This window comes from Hydra viridissima, unplaced genomic scaffold (assembly GCF_058129835.1).
Source record: "Hydra viridissima isolate aposymbiotic clone 2 unplaced genomic scaffold, HvirCarnegie_v1 scaffold_10, whole genome shotgun sequence".
Classification (NCBI taxonomy): domain Eukaryota; kingdom Metazoa; phylum Cnidaria; class Hydrozoa; order Anthoathecata; family Hydridae; genus Hydra; species Hydra viridissima.
In genome coordinates, this window is record NW_028324309.1 from 7,371,929 (window position 1) to 7,392,917 (window position 20,989).

The window sequence follows — 20,989 nt, forward strand, 5'->3', positions numbered from 1 at the left end:
TTTTATCATAGTGTAAAAAGAGGTACTGCCTAGTTTAGCAATTACTTTCAAATGTTTTGTTAGTACACTTAATAATTAAAAAATAGATTTAGTCATAATCCTGATTAGATTTTACAATGTTTTACTTGATAAAATATTTATTGTGCTTGATAAAAATTGCAATAATTCATTGTTTATTCTATCTTATATTATAAATGAGTATTTTTTAAATTTTTAAATCTTGTAATATTTAAACTCTTTTTTTACCTTCTTTTTTTTTTTTTTTTTCATTATCTATATACAGAAAGTGGTAAAGCTTCAGGATGGTTTGGGGAATTTTCAGCATGGGATACAAATGAAGACAAGCAAATAGATATTGATGAGGTAAACTGTTTATTTTTGTTTTTGAAAAATAGAATATGCCTAATTACTACAAACTAGTACATCTACTTTATTGAGAATTGATGTATTTGGTAATGCCTCATCAGTAAATCAAGCAACTTTAGAGGAAGAAATCATACCTTCATATTCAAATTGTGCATATGTAGTTGATCACAGTGTTTTCTTGTGTCAATACCTCTACCCTTCTTCCTCACAAAACATTTTCCCCTTACTTATATATAATTTTTAAGGAAATGACCCCCCAGCATGTTTATTATAGGCAAAATAAAATAATTAAATCTACTTAGAAATAATTTATATAGCCAGTTAACAACTCTGGAAAATTAAAACACTTAATTTTAAAAGGAAAATAAACTTATGTGCTGACAAAATTAACAAAAAAGTCTTCCTTAACTTTTCTGCTTTACAAAAGTGTTCCACCAAATCTCCTTCTAGACCCCATCTACTCATGTAGTAGAAAAAATTTGTCCTATGTTAATTCAGTCCTTCTTTCTCAGCAACACAAAACTCTACTTCTTAGCATTAGAATAGGAAAAAGAATTGTAAAATCAACTTGGAAGTAAAGTTAAAAGTTATACAGAAAAGTTTTGACTACTCAATCCTAAAGTTTTACTGGTAAATCTCCCTTTCAAGACCCACTCCTGTCCTCTTAATTTATTTGATAAGAGAGGTTTGTCCACTCCTAAGACATAGACTTATGGCTCAGCATTTTCCTACCTTCCACAGTTTTGGGAAAAGGGAGAGTGTACCATGTTTGCATGTTCATTCAAAATTATTACCTATAGCTCACCATTAAGTAATTTACAATAAATTTTATCTACACTTAACTGCAAAATTAATGCACCACTTATAAGTTCTGACTTATTTTGAAAAAAATTATGTATTTCCTGATTTATCAATTTCAAAGATAATGTTTATTGTTACGCCTTTTGTAGGTTTTATTCAGTTTCCCTTATTTAATTTTGATGTTATAACAGTTTTTCATAAGTAGCATGTTTTGCTGTAATTAAACCTCACTTCTAAAAGAAAAGTATGTATTGGTTTTGAATTGTTTTAACAGTAAAAAAGATAACTGTCATTAGAAAATACCACATTTGTTTGTAATGCAGCGTTATAGACAAAATTTAAATTGTGATGAATGTGTTGTAATTGTTACTTTGTCCAATGAAGGATTAACAAATTGCAAACTTTGTAGAAGATTTGGAGTGTCTCATACAACAGTTGGTAGGGTTCTACAAAGGCTTGTAGAGACCAATGATCTACCAATGCTGTGGAGGACTGATTTTTATTGCTTCGAACACTAAGAGAATGGTTCACTACTGCATGAAGTCTCCAAATACAACTTGCTGAGGTTCATGAAGCTGCTGTTACCATAAGGAGAAGACTTCGTGCATTAAATTTATTACCTCAGCCAGCAGATACTGGTCTCAGATTGTCTGTAGACCACCGAAAAAAAAACTGGCTTTTGCAAGGAGGCATATGAATGGGGAAATGATTGGAGACAGGTCTTATTTACAGATGAGTTAAGGTTTTGCCTTGTAAGTTCTGATCGCTGCCCAAGAGTGTACAGAAGACCAAATGAAAGATATTTCGCTTGTAACATTCCAGAAACCACTTCATACAGAGGCAGCTCATTGATTGTATGGGCGGAATATTTTTAACAGCTTGCACAGAGGTTTTTATTGTTGATGGTGGACATATGACTTATCAATGATATATAGCAGACATTTTAGAACCTCTTGTGGTACCTTTTATACCATACATTGGAGATGGATTCATTCTTATGCAGGATAATGCTAGACCACATACAGTACATATTGTTACTGAATACTTAAATAATGTTAATACTGAAGTTTTGGAGTGGCCAGGTTACAGTCCAGATATGAACCCAATAGAGCATATTTTGGACATAATGGGACAAGGTTTTAGAAGCCAACATCCACCACCTTTGTCACAGCCTAGACAAGCTGTGACAAAGTCTTATCCGCGTGGAAAAAGATGTCCCTCAAGAAACTATTAGATCTCAAATTGAAAGTGTGCCATGGCACTGTCAGGCTCTAATAACATCAAGAGGTGGTAACACTAGTTATTGATAAGTTAAAAATGCCTTAATTTAAGCTGTATTAGTGTGCATAACAATAATAATGATTTTACTTTATTTTTTCTAATAAACCATATTTTTTTATTATCATTGAAATTATGGTGTTCATGTGTTCTATTTTTAATATGTTTGTCAAAATATATGATAATATTGACAACAATTAACATAAATCGAAATGTATAAGTGGTGCGTTAATTTTGAGGTTAAGTGTATATTATGTACCAGTCAAATAACTCATTTGGATAAGCCTTATCAGTAAGTTAAGTTACATTCTAGGATTCCCATTAACACACCCTTGTTTAATCTAACGAAAAAATCCAGAGTTTTTCTCCCTGTTAAAATTTCTTATCACCTCAAGGCATTTGACCAATTGGTCAGACTTCCTTCTCTCATTAAGTGTATGCATGATCTTGTGCTTCCCCCTTTCTCTTAATTGTTCTTTGTTTCACCAACAAAGTACTTTAAGCTCAACATTAAATATACTACAACCAAATAAAAGATGGGTACCATTTCAAAGGAATCAAAACAATTGCACCCCTAAAAATGATACTTTTTATCATTAAATAAAAATGTATCTTGAGAAATGCAATTAGACTAAAATACTTGTATTATATATTTTAACAGAAATAAAAGTAAACATGATGCTGCTCTTGACTGATTATTCCATGAAAAAAGACTCTATTACCTAAAAACTAGATCAGAGATATTGTAAATGTAAAGATCTCAGCACAAATCAAGGATATCTTCTGAAAAAATATTTAATTGTGCAAGTAGAACATGATTCAAATTATTACATGCCATTTCTAAAGTGTAGCAAACCAGGTAACATAAATCATGCCTCACGAAAGCTAGCTGAGTTTTACATTTGTATATGTAACAAAAAGTTGCATCAAAATCATTGCAGAGACTAGTTTCATAGTTAATGTCTATTGCCCTTCATGGTTTCACATTAAATATCATAGTTAGGGTTGGGAATCCCGGGATCCCAGGATTCCGCGGTTTTTAACAATCCCGAAATCCCGGGAATTTTTTTGAAATTGTTTTCAGTTAAACATTTTTAAATTAAATTATTTTTTTCGTTCGATTGCAATCAAATTCAAACTTTACAATTTCGAAATTCTTGCAGTTATGTTTTTGAATAATTGGATTAAAGTTGTTATAACAATTGAAATTGGATTGCAATTACATTCTTAAAAATTTTTGGTGCTTAGTCGCATTTATTCAAGTTTCTGACAATTTTTATCTCGAATAGACGTTATCTATCTGTGACTATTTTAAAGTACAAGTTTTAATAAAAAATAAAATTGCTGGTTATTTGAACAGTAAATTTTCTAAAATTATAATGGCTTCGTACATGGAATATGACAAAAAAAGTAATTCTGCTGTTTGGAAACATTTTTTAAGAGAAGAAAAAGAGCAAACAGCAATGTGTAAGTCTACTGACTGCAAAAAAATTTTAAAAATTGGAGGTGGTTCAACGAAAGGTCTCCAAATGCACTTACTTTCTGTCCATAAAATTAACCTCACACTAACTACTATTTCAGTAAACACACGAGATGAACCACCAATAAAAAAAAACAAAACGTTAACCAATTATTTTCCGATATTGGAGCAAGAAAAAAAATCACTTCCTGCTACACTTGCACGATTAACAGCCATTGATGGGATTTCGTTCAACGTGATATGCCGTTCTAGTGATATATGTGCAGGTCTTATAGCTACAGGATTCAAAAGTTTACCCACAACAGTCAACACTGTGTGTAAAATGGTTGTAGATTACAGCAAAAAAATAAGAGTTTTTTTATTACTGAAATAGCTAGCAAAAAAAACCCTGAATTCATTGTAGGAGAAAGATTTTCTTTATCTTTTAATGAATGGACATCATTGCATAACCGTTGCTACATGAATATTAATTTACATGCATGAAATTGTCAGTTCTGGAGCTTAGGCTTATTTTGTATAACGGGATCAATGTCTGCAGATAAGTGTATTGAGCTATTAGAACAAAAGCTTGCACAACATGGACTTGATTTGAGAAAAGATATTGTTGTTATTATGATTGACGGAGCAAATGTGATGAAAAATGTTGGGAGAATATTACCTGTAAATCAACAGTTATGTTTTGCCCATGGTGTGCAACTGGCCGTAATTGAAGTACTATATCAAAAGCAGGATATAGAAAGAGAAATAGAGTAGCAAGACGAAGACGAACAATCAGATATAGAAGACGATTTTTCAGAGAGTAACTTTTGCAAGGATGATGATTTTTCTGACAACGATAAATTGGTTGATCTTGATGCTAGTTATAATTGGCATCAAGGAAACCAATGTGATGTTACTGAGGTAAATTGTGGTCCAATGATCAAAAAGGTATGAAAATTAATAGTAGTGTTCAGACAATCACCAAAAAAACGATATCTTGCAGAATTATGTTGCAGCTGAATTTGGGAAACAAATAGCTCTAATTAAAGACTGCAAGACAAGATGAAACAGTCTTTTGTCAATGCTTCAACACGTCTATATATTAAAAAATTGTATACAAAAGGCATTAATAGACATAAGTCTACCGGAAGGTAAATCTTTGGCTTTATCTAATATTGAGATTCAAACTGTATCTGCTATCATTAATGCGCTACTTCCAGTAAAAGCAACAGTTGAGACCCTTTGCCGTTGGGATGCTAATTTGTTTACAGCCGATGTTACCATAACTTTTATGTTAAAAAAACTTAAAGATGCTAACAACGTTATAAGTCAAAAGTTGCATTCATCTCACATTCTTCGAATGCAACAAAGGCGTACCGATGCAAGTGGGATCCTTCAGTATCTGAACAATGGTAGAACCAACATTCAGTCCGAATCTGAAATAGAGCTAGTAACAGTTCCGACTTCAATAAAATGTCGCAAATTAATAGTTGAGTTACTTGAAAGATTAGACGCTACAAATCCAGCTACATCATTAACAGCTAATGAGTCTAAATCAGAAGTTGAACTTTCTGTTTCAAATGAGGCACTACTCGAAATTGTTTCTTATTCTTCTGACTCTTCATCTGAATCTATTTCTTTTGCTCTTAAAAACAGCAAAAGAATCACAGACGAACTTAATAAAGCTATAAAAAAAAAGCACATTTGCCCAGCATACCAACTCAATGTGAGACGTTATCAATGAAAATTCAAAAGGAAATGGTGTTGTTTGAAAATGGAGGAACACGTGGTGATTTTTTACAAAGAGCGTATAATTTTTTAATTACTATTAAGCCTACCAGTTTGGAATCAGAACGTGCTTTTTCTGCGGCTGGACTTTTTGCGACAAAAATAAGAAGTTGTCTGGGCAATGAAACTTTGGATGTGCTCTGCTTCCTCAAAACGTATTTTAAGAATAATCAAAAATAATTACATACATATATTATATCTACAAAAACAACGAAGTCTTTGTAATTTAATAATTAAGTATGTATAATATTAACAAACCAAAGAATTTCCTTGTAATTTGAAAGTTTTTTCTAAACATACTTATTAAAACAGTTTCTGTATCTAGTTCAAAAGTCTATGGATATAAATCTCCACATGCCATGGTTTTGTTGGCTTAAAAACTAGGCTTGAACCTTGATAGTTGATACCAAAGCTTGAAGTTGATACCAAGGCTCATTTCAAATAACAAGTATATCTTATTACTTAAATAGCTTGTCTAAACAGTGCATTTACTAATTGCTCTTAGAAACATTTTTGTATTTTTTACATTCTAAAGCTTATGTAATAGTAACACTTTTCTATGAATAAAAGTTGGCAAGTGTTAACATTTATAAAAAAAATTGTATTGATATTTTTTTAAAAATATGGATCATGAAACAACTTTTTAACAGTGCTTTAATACTGCAACCCAACAAAAAAAGCTTTAAAATTTGAAAATAACAGATGTTGCTACAAAATTTGTAAAAACTTTGGTTTTTTCTATATTATAAGACATTGTTATTGCATTATTCATAACTTAATCATATTGGTTATGCAATGCCAATATTTGTTTATTCATAATCTTTAATAATTCTTTTATATCTAAAACTATGTTTATGTTTTTATAGATGTGCAAATTTTGCTGCAATACCTATTCCATGTATAAAAATCACAAGAGCTTGCACAATTATTTATATGAATGTAGTTTGTTTTTAAAAATTTTGCTACTTGTGTATATAAATGGTATTTTCCTTATATAATAAGTTATATAATGATATAAAGTTATATAAGTTATATTCTGTAAATTTTCTATATTGCCTTCTATAATCATATAATACAGTTATCAAAATTAAATTTTGATCTTTGTATTAAATTTTTTTATAAAGTAAAATTACTTTATTTAGGTGATTAGTGTTGTTCATGCATCATTTTCTCTATGGATGGTAGAAGAAGATGTTAAAGACCTGTAAGAAAGATTTTTATAAAAAAATTTTTTGGTACACATTAGGTACACAGGCTTGGGTAACTTTTTTTGAAAGAGGCCAATACTTTTATTTGTTGATAATAGTTAACATAAAAAAAAACAGTTGATATTTAAAATCAAAATTAATTGATCAATAAAACATTAGTAAGATTCACTAAGTGACATGCCACCTACCTACCTATTACCTACCCACCATACCTACTTGTACAGTTATCTAATAAAATATCAGACTATTGGACTTGTGTCTAGTTTTTTTACATGTTTTATGCCCAAAGAAAATAGTCTCAACAGTGAAAATATCAGCATAATTTTTGGTTTACAAACTTTTATTTTAAATTTCAATCAGTTCTATTTAAAAATTTATAACAATGTTATCTTTACAGGCCAGGGCCAGGGTCTGATCACAAAACAAACATTGTTTCATCTTAAAATATTATCCTAATATTGGTATCAATTTTATCTGATTCTACTATTTTAATTATGATACATACTTTGAAATAAATATGTATTACATCCTAAAATAGTAGTATCATATTGTATTGATACCATACTTTGAAGGATATTGCCTTATATCTCTTATAAATATAAAAACTGTTAATCACTTGTTGAATTCTAATGTAGTAATGGAAAGTGTCCTATAAATTTCCTTTACTTATCAGCATAAGCCCAAAGGTTGATAAAATTCTTTTATGAATTCCCCTTAAGCTCAATTTTATAAAATCTTATTATTTTATTAATTTTTCTATTAAATTCTTATTAGATTAATTTTTCTACTAAACTTTACCTTTACATAAGAATTCAGTTAAATTACAATGCCGTGGCTTTCAAGAAATGCTAGGAAATCATTAAAAATAATCGGAAAGATTTATTTAGTATGATAATATATCTCTCAGCTGATTTCAGGCAGCACCCAAGTAAATATTAACATCTTGGAATAGCTTTCTGAATTGTTTCTTGCTTTTCTTTTTTATAGTCAGTAGATTAATTGACCTCTAAATTTGGTATAGGAATGGTTGGCCTTTTTCCCCTTTAGCACATTGGGGAAATAAGTTATAATGTTTGGTATATCATAACTTATGGCATCAGTTAAGCTAGAACCAACATTCTGCTCTTGACTATGCTTTTGAAGTCTGATTTTCATGGAATAGCAAGTTTTAAATACTTTTTCAACCTGTGGGTTCTAAAATTTTAGTTTACAGAAGATAATTATCCTAGAATCTCCACTTATAAAATTGGCCAAACCAGGTTTTTTTTCATGAATTTTTGCATCCAATCGATCTAAAAGGTTACATTAATAGTCAGAGTTAATTGTTTTACTTTTTTCAAAATAATTAAACCTCTTTTACATCCCAAAATACTGATACCATAACCTTTGCCCATCTATTTCAAATGAATTGTAAACAAATATTGGACTGACAGATCACAATTAAATTTTGTGTATAATATATTAAAAAGATAAATAAATTTTAATTCAAAATTATATATCAATGCATATATTATTTTATTATAGCATATTACTTTATTATAGCATATTATGATAATGAATGAAATATTTGTAAATAAATTTTAGATGGGAGAAGATGAATGTGAATGTCATGGAGGACGGTAGAGTTTTTTTTAACTACTGTTTAAAAAATTCTTAGTTTTATATTTTTTATGTGTTTATTGTTAAATAAGTATTAATAAAATTTTCATCATTGGTTAGAGATCTAATACTTTGATAGCTTGTTCTTTTTTTTCCTTTACAAATTGTAAAAATTTGATTTTTACCTACTGATATTATAATTAGAGACTTATAGTATCAGAATATGATGGACCTACTAATAATCTAAGTTCATAACATACTTCATCCAACTGCTGGCTGAATTCCTCCTATCCTATTTCAAAAACACTCACTTCCTCAACTTATTACAATTGCAAAGGGTTGCCTTGTGAAACTGCATAATTGTAATAGCAGAAGTCACCTCTTTATACACTAATATTCCACATAGAGAAGGAGTCAACATGGTTAAGTATTATATGGAAAAGACTCCATCATCAATGGAATGTCCATCAATTGTCTTTATTGAGATTATATTAGGAACTATCCTAACCCATAGCACATCCTAATTCCCTAATCAGTTCCACCAAAGAATTGGGGCATCAATGGACACAGATGACACTACCCTTCACCAATCTGTTTATGGGATGGTTAGATGCTAAGATTACAGAACAATTTACTTCAATCCATATTATCTTACAAGAGATATAACATAATCTTATTGGATAGAGAAAACTTAATCAAAGAGTTAGAGATACTGTTTATGTAACCATACTACTCAGAGGTTACTCACTTCATGCCATTGACAAATATATTATTAAAGTATTACGTTGGACACAACATGATATTATTAACAAAACACCTAAGAGAGACAGGACATAACAGATGATTAGTACACATTAATATAGGTAAATCCAATAATCATATCATAATGAGACACAAAAATATTTTTACTACTCCTAATCTTAAAGCTTATGCTATTTCTTTCCTAAAGCATTCACTGCTTGGTCTTAAGCAATGCATACAAATGCAAAATATTTTATATAATTTTAGAAGCTATCCAAATAGGTGACTTTAAATGTACTACTTTGATTTAATAGATACCAAACTTTAATTGTCTCTAATATGATTAATCTTCAGCATGGGTGGTAAGATTTTCAGGTTTAATTAAACAACTAATCTTTTTTTTTTTTTTTTGAAAAAAAAAAGATTGTTACAATTAATGAATTCTTTCAAAATTTAGAATTTATGAGTTTTTAAAATAACTGGCAATCCTACTATCATTTATCTTTATTTTGTTAAAATTTTTTTTTCTATGCTGCTATATTCATCCTTTTGGCATTTTCTTTCTTTAATTAGTCAACATAATCTTATTATTTATGTCTTTGTATGTTTTTAATCCATATTACCTTTAAGGAGATGAACTAACCCTATCGGGCATTGACTAAAACATCTCTATACAACCACATTTCCTCCACCATGTTTTATTGTCTGTAAATAATACTTTTGTCCTAGAAGATGATGAACTTCAGGAAGAAACCACCCCCAAGACACAGATTGAAATATTTCTACCACTATGCTAATTTTTTTCACAGTTTAAAGAAAGGTATGATATATTTTTGTATACTTAAAGTAACTTATTTATAGACTGAGTGACTAACTTATCTTCATTATGACTTATTTTGTTTACATTAAGCTTTTCTAATCTAAAATCTATCACATGTTTTTCTACCTAAAAGTTCATACAATTCATTTTCACACATGACGCAACTGATCATCACAATATACTTTTCTACTGATTAAGCTGTACGTTCTTTTGTATACTGCATAATAAAATTCAAGATTAAATATATATCTAATAAATATAATATTTATCTTTTTTAGAAAATATCACTATATACAAAGCAGGGAAGATGTTGAAAAAAGTTCTGGTAATTGCAGATAAACTTAACAGCATACCAAAAGGGTGCAACAAAAAAGAAAAATTCTGCAACAGTCCATGATCTATTTGATGGCTTAACTAGAATTCCCAAAGGAAGAGATAGTTGGAAGTTTTCAATTTCTTGCTAAAATGAAAAATCTATAAATGGCAGATTTAAAGTAGTAGCTAATTAATTGAAAAAAATTGTAGGAAAAGTTAGATCTTCTATTCATAACAGAAAAGTCAACAGTGAGGAAGAATGGAGCATTAATATGATATGTTTTTGAAATATCATAGTGAATGTGCTATATATTTGAAATATCATAGTGAATGTGCTCAGCTTAAGTTTCTAAAGATGCTTGTTATTATCAAGACAGATAGAATCTGGTTGGTAAATGAAGATAAGCACTTTTATGAAATGTAGAGTTACAACAAGAAGTAACAATAGCACAAGTAAACCATCAAAAGAAAGGAAAGTTACATGTTGCATTAAAGCTATAATCTGTGATAACACAGTGTCAATGCTGGAGTAAAAAATGGAGTTGTTGTAATGATCCAAAAGAAATTTAAAGAAATTAAAAGGCATTCCTATACCTCAATTATTACTGCTAAAATGTGTTTTATATTTTGATTTACTCATAAGTATAAGTTTATCCAAATATAAAAAATATTATAAAATATAAAAAATATCGCATAAAAAATATTTTTGGAAGAGGTTTTTGAAAAGTTACTACTCAATAACCATTTTAGTGTTTTTATACCAAAACACTGGAATAGACATTAAGGCCAGGCCATATGAAGTTGTGAAAATGTTATAACCCTAATCAGCATGTCTAGTTCTAATATAAATAACATAAGCTTTGATTATTTGCTATAAAGGTTTTGTTTAACAAAAATAGCTCAAATAATCAAATATTTTGTAAGACAAGTTTGCTTTTTTTATTTGCCATATTTTAATGAATTTACTTTTTACAAAATATTTTTGGTTAACTGCTTGAATAATAAAATCTTTTAAAGGGAATGTTTTCTCTTTATTGCTTCCTATATTCATTAAACTAAAAGAAAAGTTATTTGTTTCTATGAGGACATTTCTACAGTATTATTAAACAAATCATTGCATATTTTTGCACTGGTAGACTTAATTATTATTAATTATTCAATGGTAGACTTTTATTAGTTATTTTTACTAATTATTTCCTGAAATAAATTTAAAAATTTTTATTGAGCACACTATAAATATATGATATTTTTTGTTGAGCATTATACATACATACATACATACATACATACATACATACATACATACATACATACATACATACATACATACATACATACATACATACATACATACATACATACATACATACATACATACATACATACATACATGCGTCAGTAATCTTCTGTAAAAGTTTCAGTGTTAAAAAAGGTCATCAAAGATTAACCAAAAGAGAAATCGCATCAGCAATAATTATTATGAATTAAAAAGTGATCCATATATTTTTTAACAATTAACTTTTACAAATTATTTTTAGGAGTTATAACTGAAAAAGAATTTGACACCTTAAATACATTTGGTTTGAAAGAGTATCTTCACAAGCTTAGCAAAAATGATCCTAAATTTAAAACAAGGACTAGCAGTCAAGTATGGTTGAATATGGAAGAATCTGTCGATCCACTCATTCATAAAATAAGAGAGAGGTAGAATAAAAGTTCTGTTTTTTTTTTTTGTTTTTTTTTTTTTTGTTTGTTTTTTTTTTGGTGACACTTTTGAGATATTAGTTATCAAGATTTTCATACAAGCAAAAAGTACTTAGAAAAATATTCTTATACATTCTTCGTTTTAAACTTTTTTGTTTACTTTTTTTTGCATATAGTTCGATTAAAAGTTTCATAAAATAGTTTTTATTTTTTATTTGATTTTTTTTTTTAATTAAAATTTGTATTTATGCATATTTTTTTACATATAGATTGGTAAAATTAACCGGTCTTGATCGAAAAATAATATATGGTGGTGAAATGTTGCAGGTAATCAAAAAGCTATTGTGTTGGTGGGAAAACCCATCAAGATTTATAAATATGCTTTTCAGGGGTTTAAAAAATAATTATTAGAGTTTGTACTCTAAAAAAAATATTTATTTAACCTCTGAAAAGGTAAATGTCGTGGTTTAAAAGGCCTTACCGAAAAAAAAATAAGAACAAAAATATTTTTTTGGTTTATATTAAAAATTAGCTTTTGTTCGTAAGAATATATCAGAAAAATAATTCAAAGATCTCCTTAAATTCTAAATTTAAATATGTGTAACAATTTACATTAAATCTAAGATTTATCTAAGAAAAAGAAAGCTGCAAAAATTCAACAGTGTTTACTGTTTTTGAAAACTTTTTTTGCTGTTGATGCCCATCCTTTGCAAAGGTTTCCACTGGTCTGTAGATTCTTGATATGCAACTATTAAAGATTAAAAAGCTCCTCCTTGTAAAAAAATGACAGTTAACAAAAAACATTGTTAACTGTCATTATAATGATTAGTTGAAATTTTCCTATTTACTCCAGATTGTCTTAAGGAACTCATGGTGTACAGTAGGGAAATGAAATATTTAGGTTTTTTCTAAAACCGGTTTTTCGAATAAACCGCGGTTTCCAATGTTTTAAAAACCGGTTTTCCGGTTTTCTAGTGTATCTTTTTATTATGTATATTTCAGGGAAACAACAGCAGCAAAAATGTAAATATATATAGCAACAATGTCATATACGTACATTGAATACAATTGAGCAGCAAACAAATAAGTCTTTTTAATGGTTAAGTTTACGTTTCTTTAGACAATAAGCACGTAAAAAAAAATAAAGCATTGAGTGTTTCATCATTTACCCTTGACCTTAGTTTAGTGACAAATAGACCACTTGCAGAAAATGACCTTTCAGCCTCCACACTTGTTACTTGGATTGACTTCAAAGCCGTGCACAACAAATCTAAGTTGCTAGTTCATTTTTTTTTTTAGCTCAAATACTCCCATTTCTTTGAGCGTTAGTTTGGAAGTTGATTCTATTTTTTGTTTCTTTGGTGAAACCCATTTGACTGTCTCTCTAATGGAGAACTCGAGCTCTTCTGACAAGGAAGTAAATTGCTGTACTTGTTCCTGACTAGTTTCATTATCTGACAAGTTTTCCTCATCTATAGACTCACTTCTCTTTTGCTCAAACAAACGATTAAACAAACTTAATGCAGTAGTAGCAAGTGCATTTTTCTTTGGCATGGAATTTTCGAAAATGTCATGAGTTGCTCCATTAATGACATCAGGATTATTCAGATATTTAACTAAGTTTACTAATATAGCATTCCTCCTCTCAGTGACTCTTTTAGTAAATGAGTCAACTAGCTCTTGACTAAAGGTGTTTTTCTGGCTTTTTAGATGCTTGAAAATGAACTTCAGAATGCCATCAGATGAGAGCAAGCTCAAATCTTTTCTGCAAAGTGCTTCAGCACCAACCTTGATTGGTTCTAAAGCATTTACTAGATTTTGTAAGGTGGTAAATTCAGACTCAGAAATAATAATATCGCTTGATAACTCAATCAGTGAGATTTGAATACATTTCCTAAGGGTAACAAATCTTGAAATCATATCTAGTAAGCTGTTCCAACGTGTCTTAGAGTCTAAGATTAACTGCAGCTCCTTTCCAAACTCAGACTAGACATGCTTTTGCAGAATCATGTCATTTTTAACTGGAGACTTTCGAAACAATCTGACACATTTTCTGACCTTGTTGATGAGTTCTGTGACATCCTCTCTGATCATTGGAAGAGCTGATGCGCCTGCTTCTGCTGAAACTTCTAATCCTCCTTTCTCATCGTTGTCTTCATCTTCTTGGTCCTCTTCTAGATTAGTGACTTACTCAGGTGTGGCATTATCTTCTTTCCTAGATTGTCTATATAGAACATCACAGACAGCTAAGTGGATTCCATGTGCGAAGCAGAGCTGATGGTCTGGTAAAATTGAGCTACCAAATTTTTTCATTACAGCAGCTCCGTCTGTGGTTACTGCAACAATATCACAGGCAAAACGTAGCCCAAATTTTTTCAGTTTCTCGTCAACAGTTACACAAAATTTCTCTGCTGGCATAGACCCATGTACCCTGATCATTCCAAGGTTCCAATAGTCACTTTCCATATGAACATTTATGTTCATATATCTTCTGTTTCTGGATGAAGTATTCTCATCAAGGGTTAAGCTAAATTTGTGACTAACAAGCTTATTTTCTACAAATTACTGCTGATATGTTTTCTTGATATCTTCATAATGTTTCATCAGCAGAACCTTAATCGATTTAGCATCTTTGGGCAATTTGTATGTATCTATTTTGTATATATCTTTGGGCAGGAGCTGTTCTCAAACGTTGGCTAGTTGAGAAAACACGAAAGGGCAGCCCATCACATGAAATAAGCTCAGCCAAAACAACATCAACAGGGTCCTTTGTCTTAAAAAACGAATCAATAGGTTTGATGACTTCGAGTTTCCTCTCAGGAGTAACAACTGCAGCAAATGTGATGTTGTGCTTTGTCCTCAGGTGGTTCCTCATGGAGCTTGTGGTTCCTCCTTTGCACTTAATTTCTTGATCGCAGAGCTTGCACTTGGCCAATTCAAGCTCTTTTGAGTGCAAAAAGTGCTTCCAAACTGGTATGTTATCCATTTGGACTTCAGAAAACAACATTTTTGTTTTTGTGAAAATTTGTTTCACTTTTTTACATCACAAATTGCAGTAACTTACTGTTAAAGTTCGAGTGGAAGCAAATTGAAAGTTTTCATTTATTTTCTTGAGCAACTTCACATCAAGAAAAGTGGTTTAGAATTGCCAAATAACCAAGTAAATTTTGTACAAAAGATATTCAGTATAATCTCTGTATTTCGAGTCTCTTTAGTTCGAAAATCTCCATAGTTTGATTAAATGTAAAGTCACCGTGAAATGCGCAAAAGCAAAGTCGTCTTTCTATAATTCGAAAATTTCTCTAATTCGAACGTTTATTTTTCCCCATAAATTTCGAATTAGAGAGATTGTACTGTATATCCAAAAACCGGTTTTGAAAATAACATTTTCGGTTTTCGATTTCCAAGAATTTTACGGTTTCCGGAAACCGGAAACCGGTTTTCCTTTCCCTAGTGTACAGATTTCTCAGGATGTTCTGAGAACAGACCACAACAATTTTGTTTAAAAGCACAAAATGAGAGAACGTGGGCAAATAGAATATTTGATTTAAAAGCAATACTGATGATAATAAAAGCTATCATGAGATTAAGGATTGGAGGTGAGAGAACATAATTCTCTTTAAAGTACTTTTTTTCTCCATTAACAATTACATTATACCATGCAAGCCATAGAAGTTAATGAAAGTCCAAGAATCTAATCATAAGCTAATGACCTAATGTACAGGCACTGCACTTTCTTATACTCAGCTGTAATTTGGCAGCTTGAATTAAAAAATTCGGCTCCGCAACAGATAACGAATTATTTAAAAGTTCTGTATGTAAAGAGTACGTCCTTGTACAGCCACTCAACAATTGACTTGTGTAGTGAGAAATCGAATTTCACATTTTAACATGTTTGACATCATGTTGTGCAAAGTAAAAACAGTATCATAAAAGAGGAAGAATGATAAGTTTAAAATTGTTGTCATTCCCCTGGAAAAGAACGAAATGATTATTGATGAAAATAAAAAAAGGAGGATAAAATTAAAATACTGAGCATGTTTATGTCAAATCACATTCGTCCGTTTTATAAGTCACTTAAAGTAATTTAACATTTTTAGTTGATTATGGGATCATTTATATGATTATGGGTAGAATCTTACACTTCATATTGACCCAAGAAAGTAGAATTAGGAACTGCATTAAAAACAACTGTTTTTTATGCATCAAAGTGTCGGTACGAAAAGCACCGTTTGGTCACTGGATCGGTCTTTTTTTTTTTTACAATACCCGTCCTACGATACCGATACCGAATTTATATTGGCCTTGAGAGGACGGATTTTTCCGATACCAAGTTCGAACTATCGTTGGTGGTGGTGTCGTACATATGAGATCTCTGAGACTGATGCTTAGTTTTTTTCTTTAAACCCGTTTGAGTTGTTGGAAATTTTATTTTACTTTATGACAAGAATTTTTCTTTAGCATTAAAAAACTGTTGTAAATTCTAAATACATCATGTTATGGGGGAGCTGTATTATGAGAGTTGTATTTGAAATGCAAAACATTTCAAGTTTCATGATATACGATTTTTTTTTTGGCAAAAAATTACAAACAAAAATTGTAAAGAAATTTTTTTACACGGGATCTTCAGTAAGTTGCTCACAGTTTTAAGTGCACTGTTATATTACTATATTATTTTTAGTGCTAAAGATATGTAGATTACCGTATGCGATCGCAAATTTCGTAAAAAAATCTTTTTTTGACAAAAATTAATGTAGAAGTAAAGCTTGAATCCAAACAAAAAAAGTTCACCACATTTTTATTCAAAATGTCCTCCCTCAGCATCATTTACAGCTTCAAATCGACTCCTGAACCTGGAACAGGTGGTCTGGATATAGTCCTTGGGCGTCTTGTCCCATTTCTTCTTGGTAGCAGCCTTAAGGGAGTTGACACTGTTGTGGGGATGTTAACAAGCCCTTGGCTCCACATACGCCCAGTTTGAAGAGGCCATAACTCATTGATCAGTGTTTTGGCAGGTTCTCCTGGAGCCACCTCTGGATCTTCTGGAATGTATGTGGAAGTGCTCCATCCTGCTGGAACACAACATTGTCATCTGGAGAGCAGTAGACATCAATCCAGGGTTTGACATGGTTCTCCAGTTAAGAATTTACTCATTGGTGTCAACTTTCTGACTAGATTTGATGAAGAACGGAAGCATTTTGAGGCCATCAGAAAAGCAAGGCTTTCTTGACACCATAAGAAATATGGTCAGGAAGGCCTCTTTGCTTCTGATCAATTAGGTCCTTCTTGACCTCATTCTTGATGGTGTGCTCACTGACAGATAGCTTTTTAGCCATTTTCCTCATTGACCATACTGGATTCCGAGAAATTCGAGCCTTGACTGCCTTGATCAACTAAGGAGTCTGAACTGACCTCTTCAAACCACTATCAGGCTTCCTCTCAACACGACCAGTCATTTGAAAACGTTTAATCTCAGTGTAAACAGTACTCAGAGGCTTGTTTAGTATCTTGCAATTTCTTTGGGCGTGGTACCATTCATGGCAAGGTCAATAATAGGCTTGGTTTTACTACTTATCATGACTTTTTGGCTGCTTTTTCATTTATTTTTATTTTCAAAGTTTTTTCCGTCAACAATTACTAACGACGTGCTTTAAATAACAAATTTGCAGTTGCATACTTTATTTGCATACATATCATATTTTATTTGCGGTATTTCAGTGCCGAATAACTTTAACTTGTTTTTTTAGTAATTTTATTAAAGTGAGACAAAACAAAACAAACAAAAAAAAACAGTAATAAGCTACTTTGTATATGAAATACTTTATGGATGTGATTTACAATTCATGAATGAAGTTTTTAATAGACCTCTTGAAAACTGACTACTTTCAAAATGTTTTTCTTTTTCTGAGGAGACAAAACTCTTGTACTTTCAATATTATCTCGGCTTTGACTTTGTATTAACATTTTTAAAAATTCTAGTTCCGGAAACTCACAGAAATGGAACTTGTTAAAAACGTTCCATTCAAATTCGGAAAAGAAAAATATGAACTAAGTTTTTTCAGTTTAGAAATATTAACTCTCAAAAAAGTCCCTAGAAGTATTTGCGGCCAAGTTTTAACGTCGCTCAATATCTAATGCTAGATGTATGATAGCTTTTTGTAAATAGGTATAATAAAAATTAATTTGCTATAAAATAAATATTTTTTAGGTATTAAATTACCCTCCTAATGGTCATTATCATGCCCATCATGACAGCGAAACTCATCACAGAAGTGACTTGCCATGTTGCCATCAATATTCCGGTGACGTTCTTAATAGTGTTGGGGAGTGTAAATTGTGTAGGTAAGTTAATGTGATTTTTCACATACACGAGCTTGTTACATGATTCTATAAGAATAAAAACTATACGATGAAAATTGTCTGTTCTATTTATTTTATAGATACATCACTTTTGTATTATACCTCAACGATGTGGAAGAGGGGGGTGGAACAGCTTTTCCGATAGCTGACAATATCACTTTTAATGAGATGGTGAGTAAATTTTACGACACTAATTTTACAGCAATAATTTGTTAGAAATACTTTTTATATAAAAAAAAAACCAAGCTACATTTTGTAGAACAAAAACAACGGTTTTTGTTGTACAAAAATAAAAAGTTGAATGTGAAGAACCTAAAGTGTTTTTTTTTTTTTTGTATTTCTATTAATCGAAAATTATCGTAGGACATGGTGAAGTACGGAAATGTTTCAACAGACAAGTATAACATGATGCACGGATGCAAGTTATCAAATTTGGTAATTCAACCGAGAAAAGGTACAGCAGTTCTATGGTACAATCATTTGCGTAATGAAACGGATGGTTGGATGGGTGAACTAGACTGGTATAGTTTGCATGGTGGATGTAATGTCGTAAAGGGAGAAAAATGGATGGCAAATATGTGGATACCAGCACCGTTTAGTAAATCAAGACATATCCCTAGTATATATTTAAATAATGAAGATTATGAAAAGGCGGAGGCAAGTGGTTACGCAGGATAGAATAAATTTCTGTTGTGTTATTCAATCATTCCCAAAAGTGTTAATACAAATGGCAAACAACATCTTGTGCCAAAATATTTTTCTCTTTTTTCTAGTATAAACAATTCGTTCATCTTTCTGACGTTTCGCCAGTGGTGAAACATAACTTACCTTTTATATAATTTATGAAGAAAATTTGGTTATGATTACATCAACTAGTCGCTGTTTTAGTGATCAAGTTGAATCAGCCCGTCGTCTTTTTTAAATTTAATTTGCTGCTGATTTTATGCTTTAGTAATTTTTATAGTTAATGATGACGTTAAATTCTCATTCAAACAGCGTCTCTCGCTCTTTACAATCTTTTTGGAGATGGCTCCGACACACTTAAAGGCAATCGATCTTTGTTAATATTTATCTTGTCCTAAACTCATCAAATATTTCTATTCTTGCTTTTCTTTAATTTCCTTCATGGCAACTTGAGACATTTAAACTATTTTATTTAAATGATTTTAGGTCCTTTTCTAAAATCGTACTTTTTTTTTTTTTTTGAAAATAAAGTTAAAACTGGCATTTAAACATTTGGCATGACACTGCTGTTTAAATTGCTCGCTCAACCTCAAGCATATTCTTCTAGTATTATTTATTTTCTTCACACTAACAAGAAAATGACTTAATTCGAAGGGTTCACTTGTCAACTAGGAAAGTGATTAACTTGGTTGAGTCGGAAAAATTAATTCTAAGTGCTTTCTCATATAACGAAACTCAGAAAGTCAACATGTATATTAGATCGGAATTTGAAAATTGAGTGATAACAAATAATAACAATTAGCGTTAAAATTTCTAAATTTAACATGACCAATATATAATGAATATTTAAAACATTTGTTTTTAAATATACAAACATTAAATCTTTCGTTTTTTTAAGCATAAATATAGTATTTATAGACATACAAAAGCTAGAGAGGAAAATTCCTGTGGCTATCTAAACCATAACTGCTGTTGTATTTTTAAACGAAATGCCTTGTGATATTTTTTTGTTTTTTATAACTTTTTTATCAGGCTTACTCGGAAAATATGAAACTAATGTTATCAAAAAAATATGAAACTAATGTTATCAGCAAAGGTTCTTTAACCAACTCAAAGAAACCTCTTTTCTTGAGAAGTAAAAAAATCTGAGCTAAGTTTACAACTTTTTTAGTTCTCATAAAACAATATGCGAAGACGTTTTTAGTATGAAAAGGCTTATAAAAAGTTATAACCTTGATGTCAAAATTGAACGTTTTATTTTTGTTTTTTATTTCGTTTTTAACGGTATTAATTAAGCTACCAGATAATACTTCTGGAAGTCCGGACTTAGCAATGAAAAAAAAAAGTTAAAATGTTTTCCGGTTTTTTTTTATAAAACGGTGAAAAATTAGTAAAGCAAGCATCATACACCGCTTATTTCCTGTAAAACTCATCGTCTCCAACTGTTCAAGCTTAAAGTTTTTTTTTCTTTAATGTAAAGTTTAAGTGTCGAGATTAACACTCCCACGGCCTTTGGAAAAATATTCTAATTTAACTTTTCTTATTTTTCTAACAAAAGATATATGCTGATTAGTTTTCTATTTACTACTTCACCCCCTGATTTTCCTAAATAAAAAAAAAAGCTATGAAAGAAAAGCCTTGGCGTCTAAAAAGAAACTCTTTAAAGTTATTATTTTATATAGTTATAAACATTAAAGTTACAACTTGAATTGTAACTAACAATTAAATGGCTCCTTTATTTACTTCCATATTTTATCCAAATAAAAAGGACTTTGTTTTGTTTAATTCAAAACTGAAAGAAAATTTTGAAATAAAAGTGTTTCAATGTTTAAGCAACTACAAATCTATTTAGATTATACATTTAAT

The 20,989-nt window shown here is 30.4% G+C and overlaps 2 protein-coding genes and 1 pseudogene across 4 annotated transcripts in view; 1 reads left to right on the forward strand and 2 right to left on the reverse strand.

Moving 5' to 3' along the window:
* LOC149882938 (transmembrane prolyl 4-hydroxylase-like) overlaps window positions 1–19,192 on the forward strand; it is a 29,777-nt gene extending 10,585 nt beyond the window's left edge. For all 3 annotated transcript variants that reach the window (XM_090100073.1, XM_090100074.1, XM_090100075.1), the window contains exons 4-11: window positions 284–363; window positions 6,835–6,896; window positions 8,485–8,519; window positions 11,914–12,079; window positions 12,349–12,406; window positions 18,288–18,421; window positions 18,520–18,610; window positions 18,803–19,192. In XM_090100073.1, coding sequence (XP_089956199.1) covers window positions 284–363; window positions 6,835–6,896; window positions 8,485–8,519; window positions 11,914–12,079; window positions 12,349–12,406; window positions 18,288–18,421; window positions 18,520–18,610; window positions 18,803–19,117 — 941 coding nt within the window. In that variant the 3' untranslated portion in view covers window positions 19,118–19,192. The remainder of the gene's footprint in view (window positions 1–283; window positions 364–6,834; window positions 6,897–8,484; window positions 8,520–11,913; window positions 12,080–12,348; window positions 12,407–18,287; window positions 18,422–18,519; window positions 18,611–18,802) is intronic.
* Window positions 13,095–15,546, reverse strand: LOC149882939 (uncharacterized). Its single transcript, XM_090100076.1, has one exon. It carries the CDS (start codon window positions 13,997–13,999, stop codon window positions 13,358–13,360), a length of 642 nt encoding a protein of 213 aa, XP_089956202.1. The 5' UTR covers window positions 14,000–15,546; the 3' UTR covers window positions 13,095–13,357.
* Window positions 14,267–15,086, reverse strand: LOC149882940 (uncharacterized; annotated as a pseudogene).
* Window positions 19,193–20,989: the final 1,797 nt, after the last annotated feature.

Excerpts from the sequence above, each read along its gene's own strand:
- LOC149882939 (XM_090100076.1), bottom strand. The coding sequence starts at position 13,999 with ATGATTTCAAGATTTGTTACCCTTAGGAAATGTATTCAAATCTCACTG.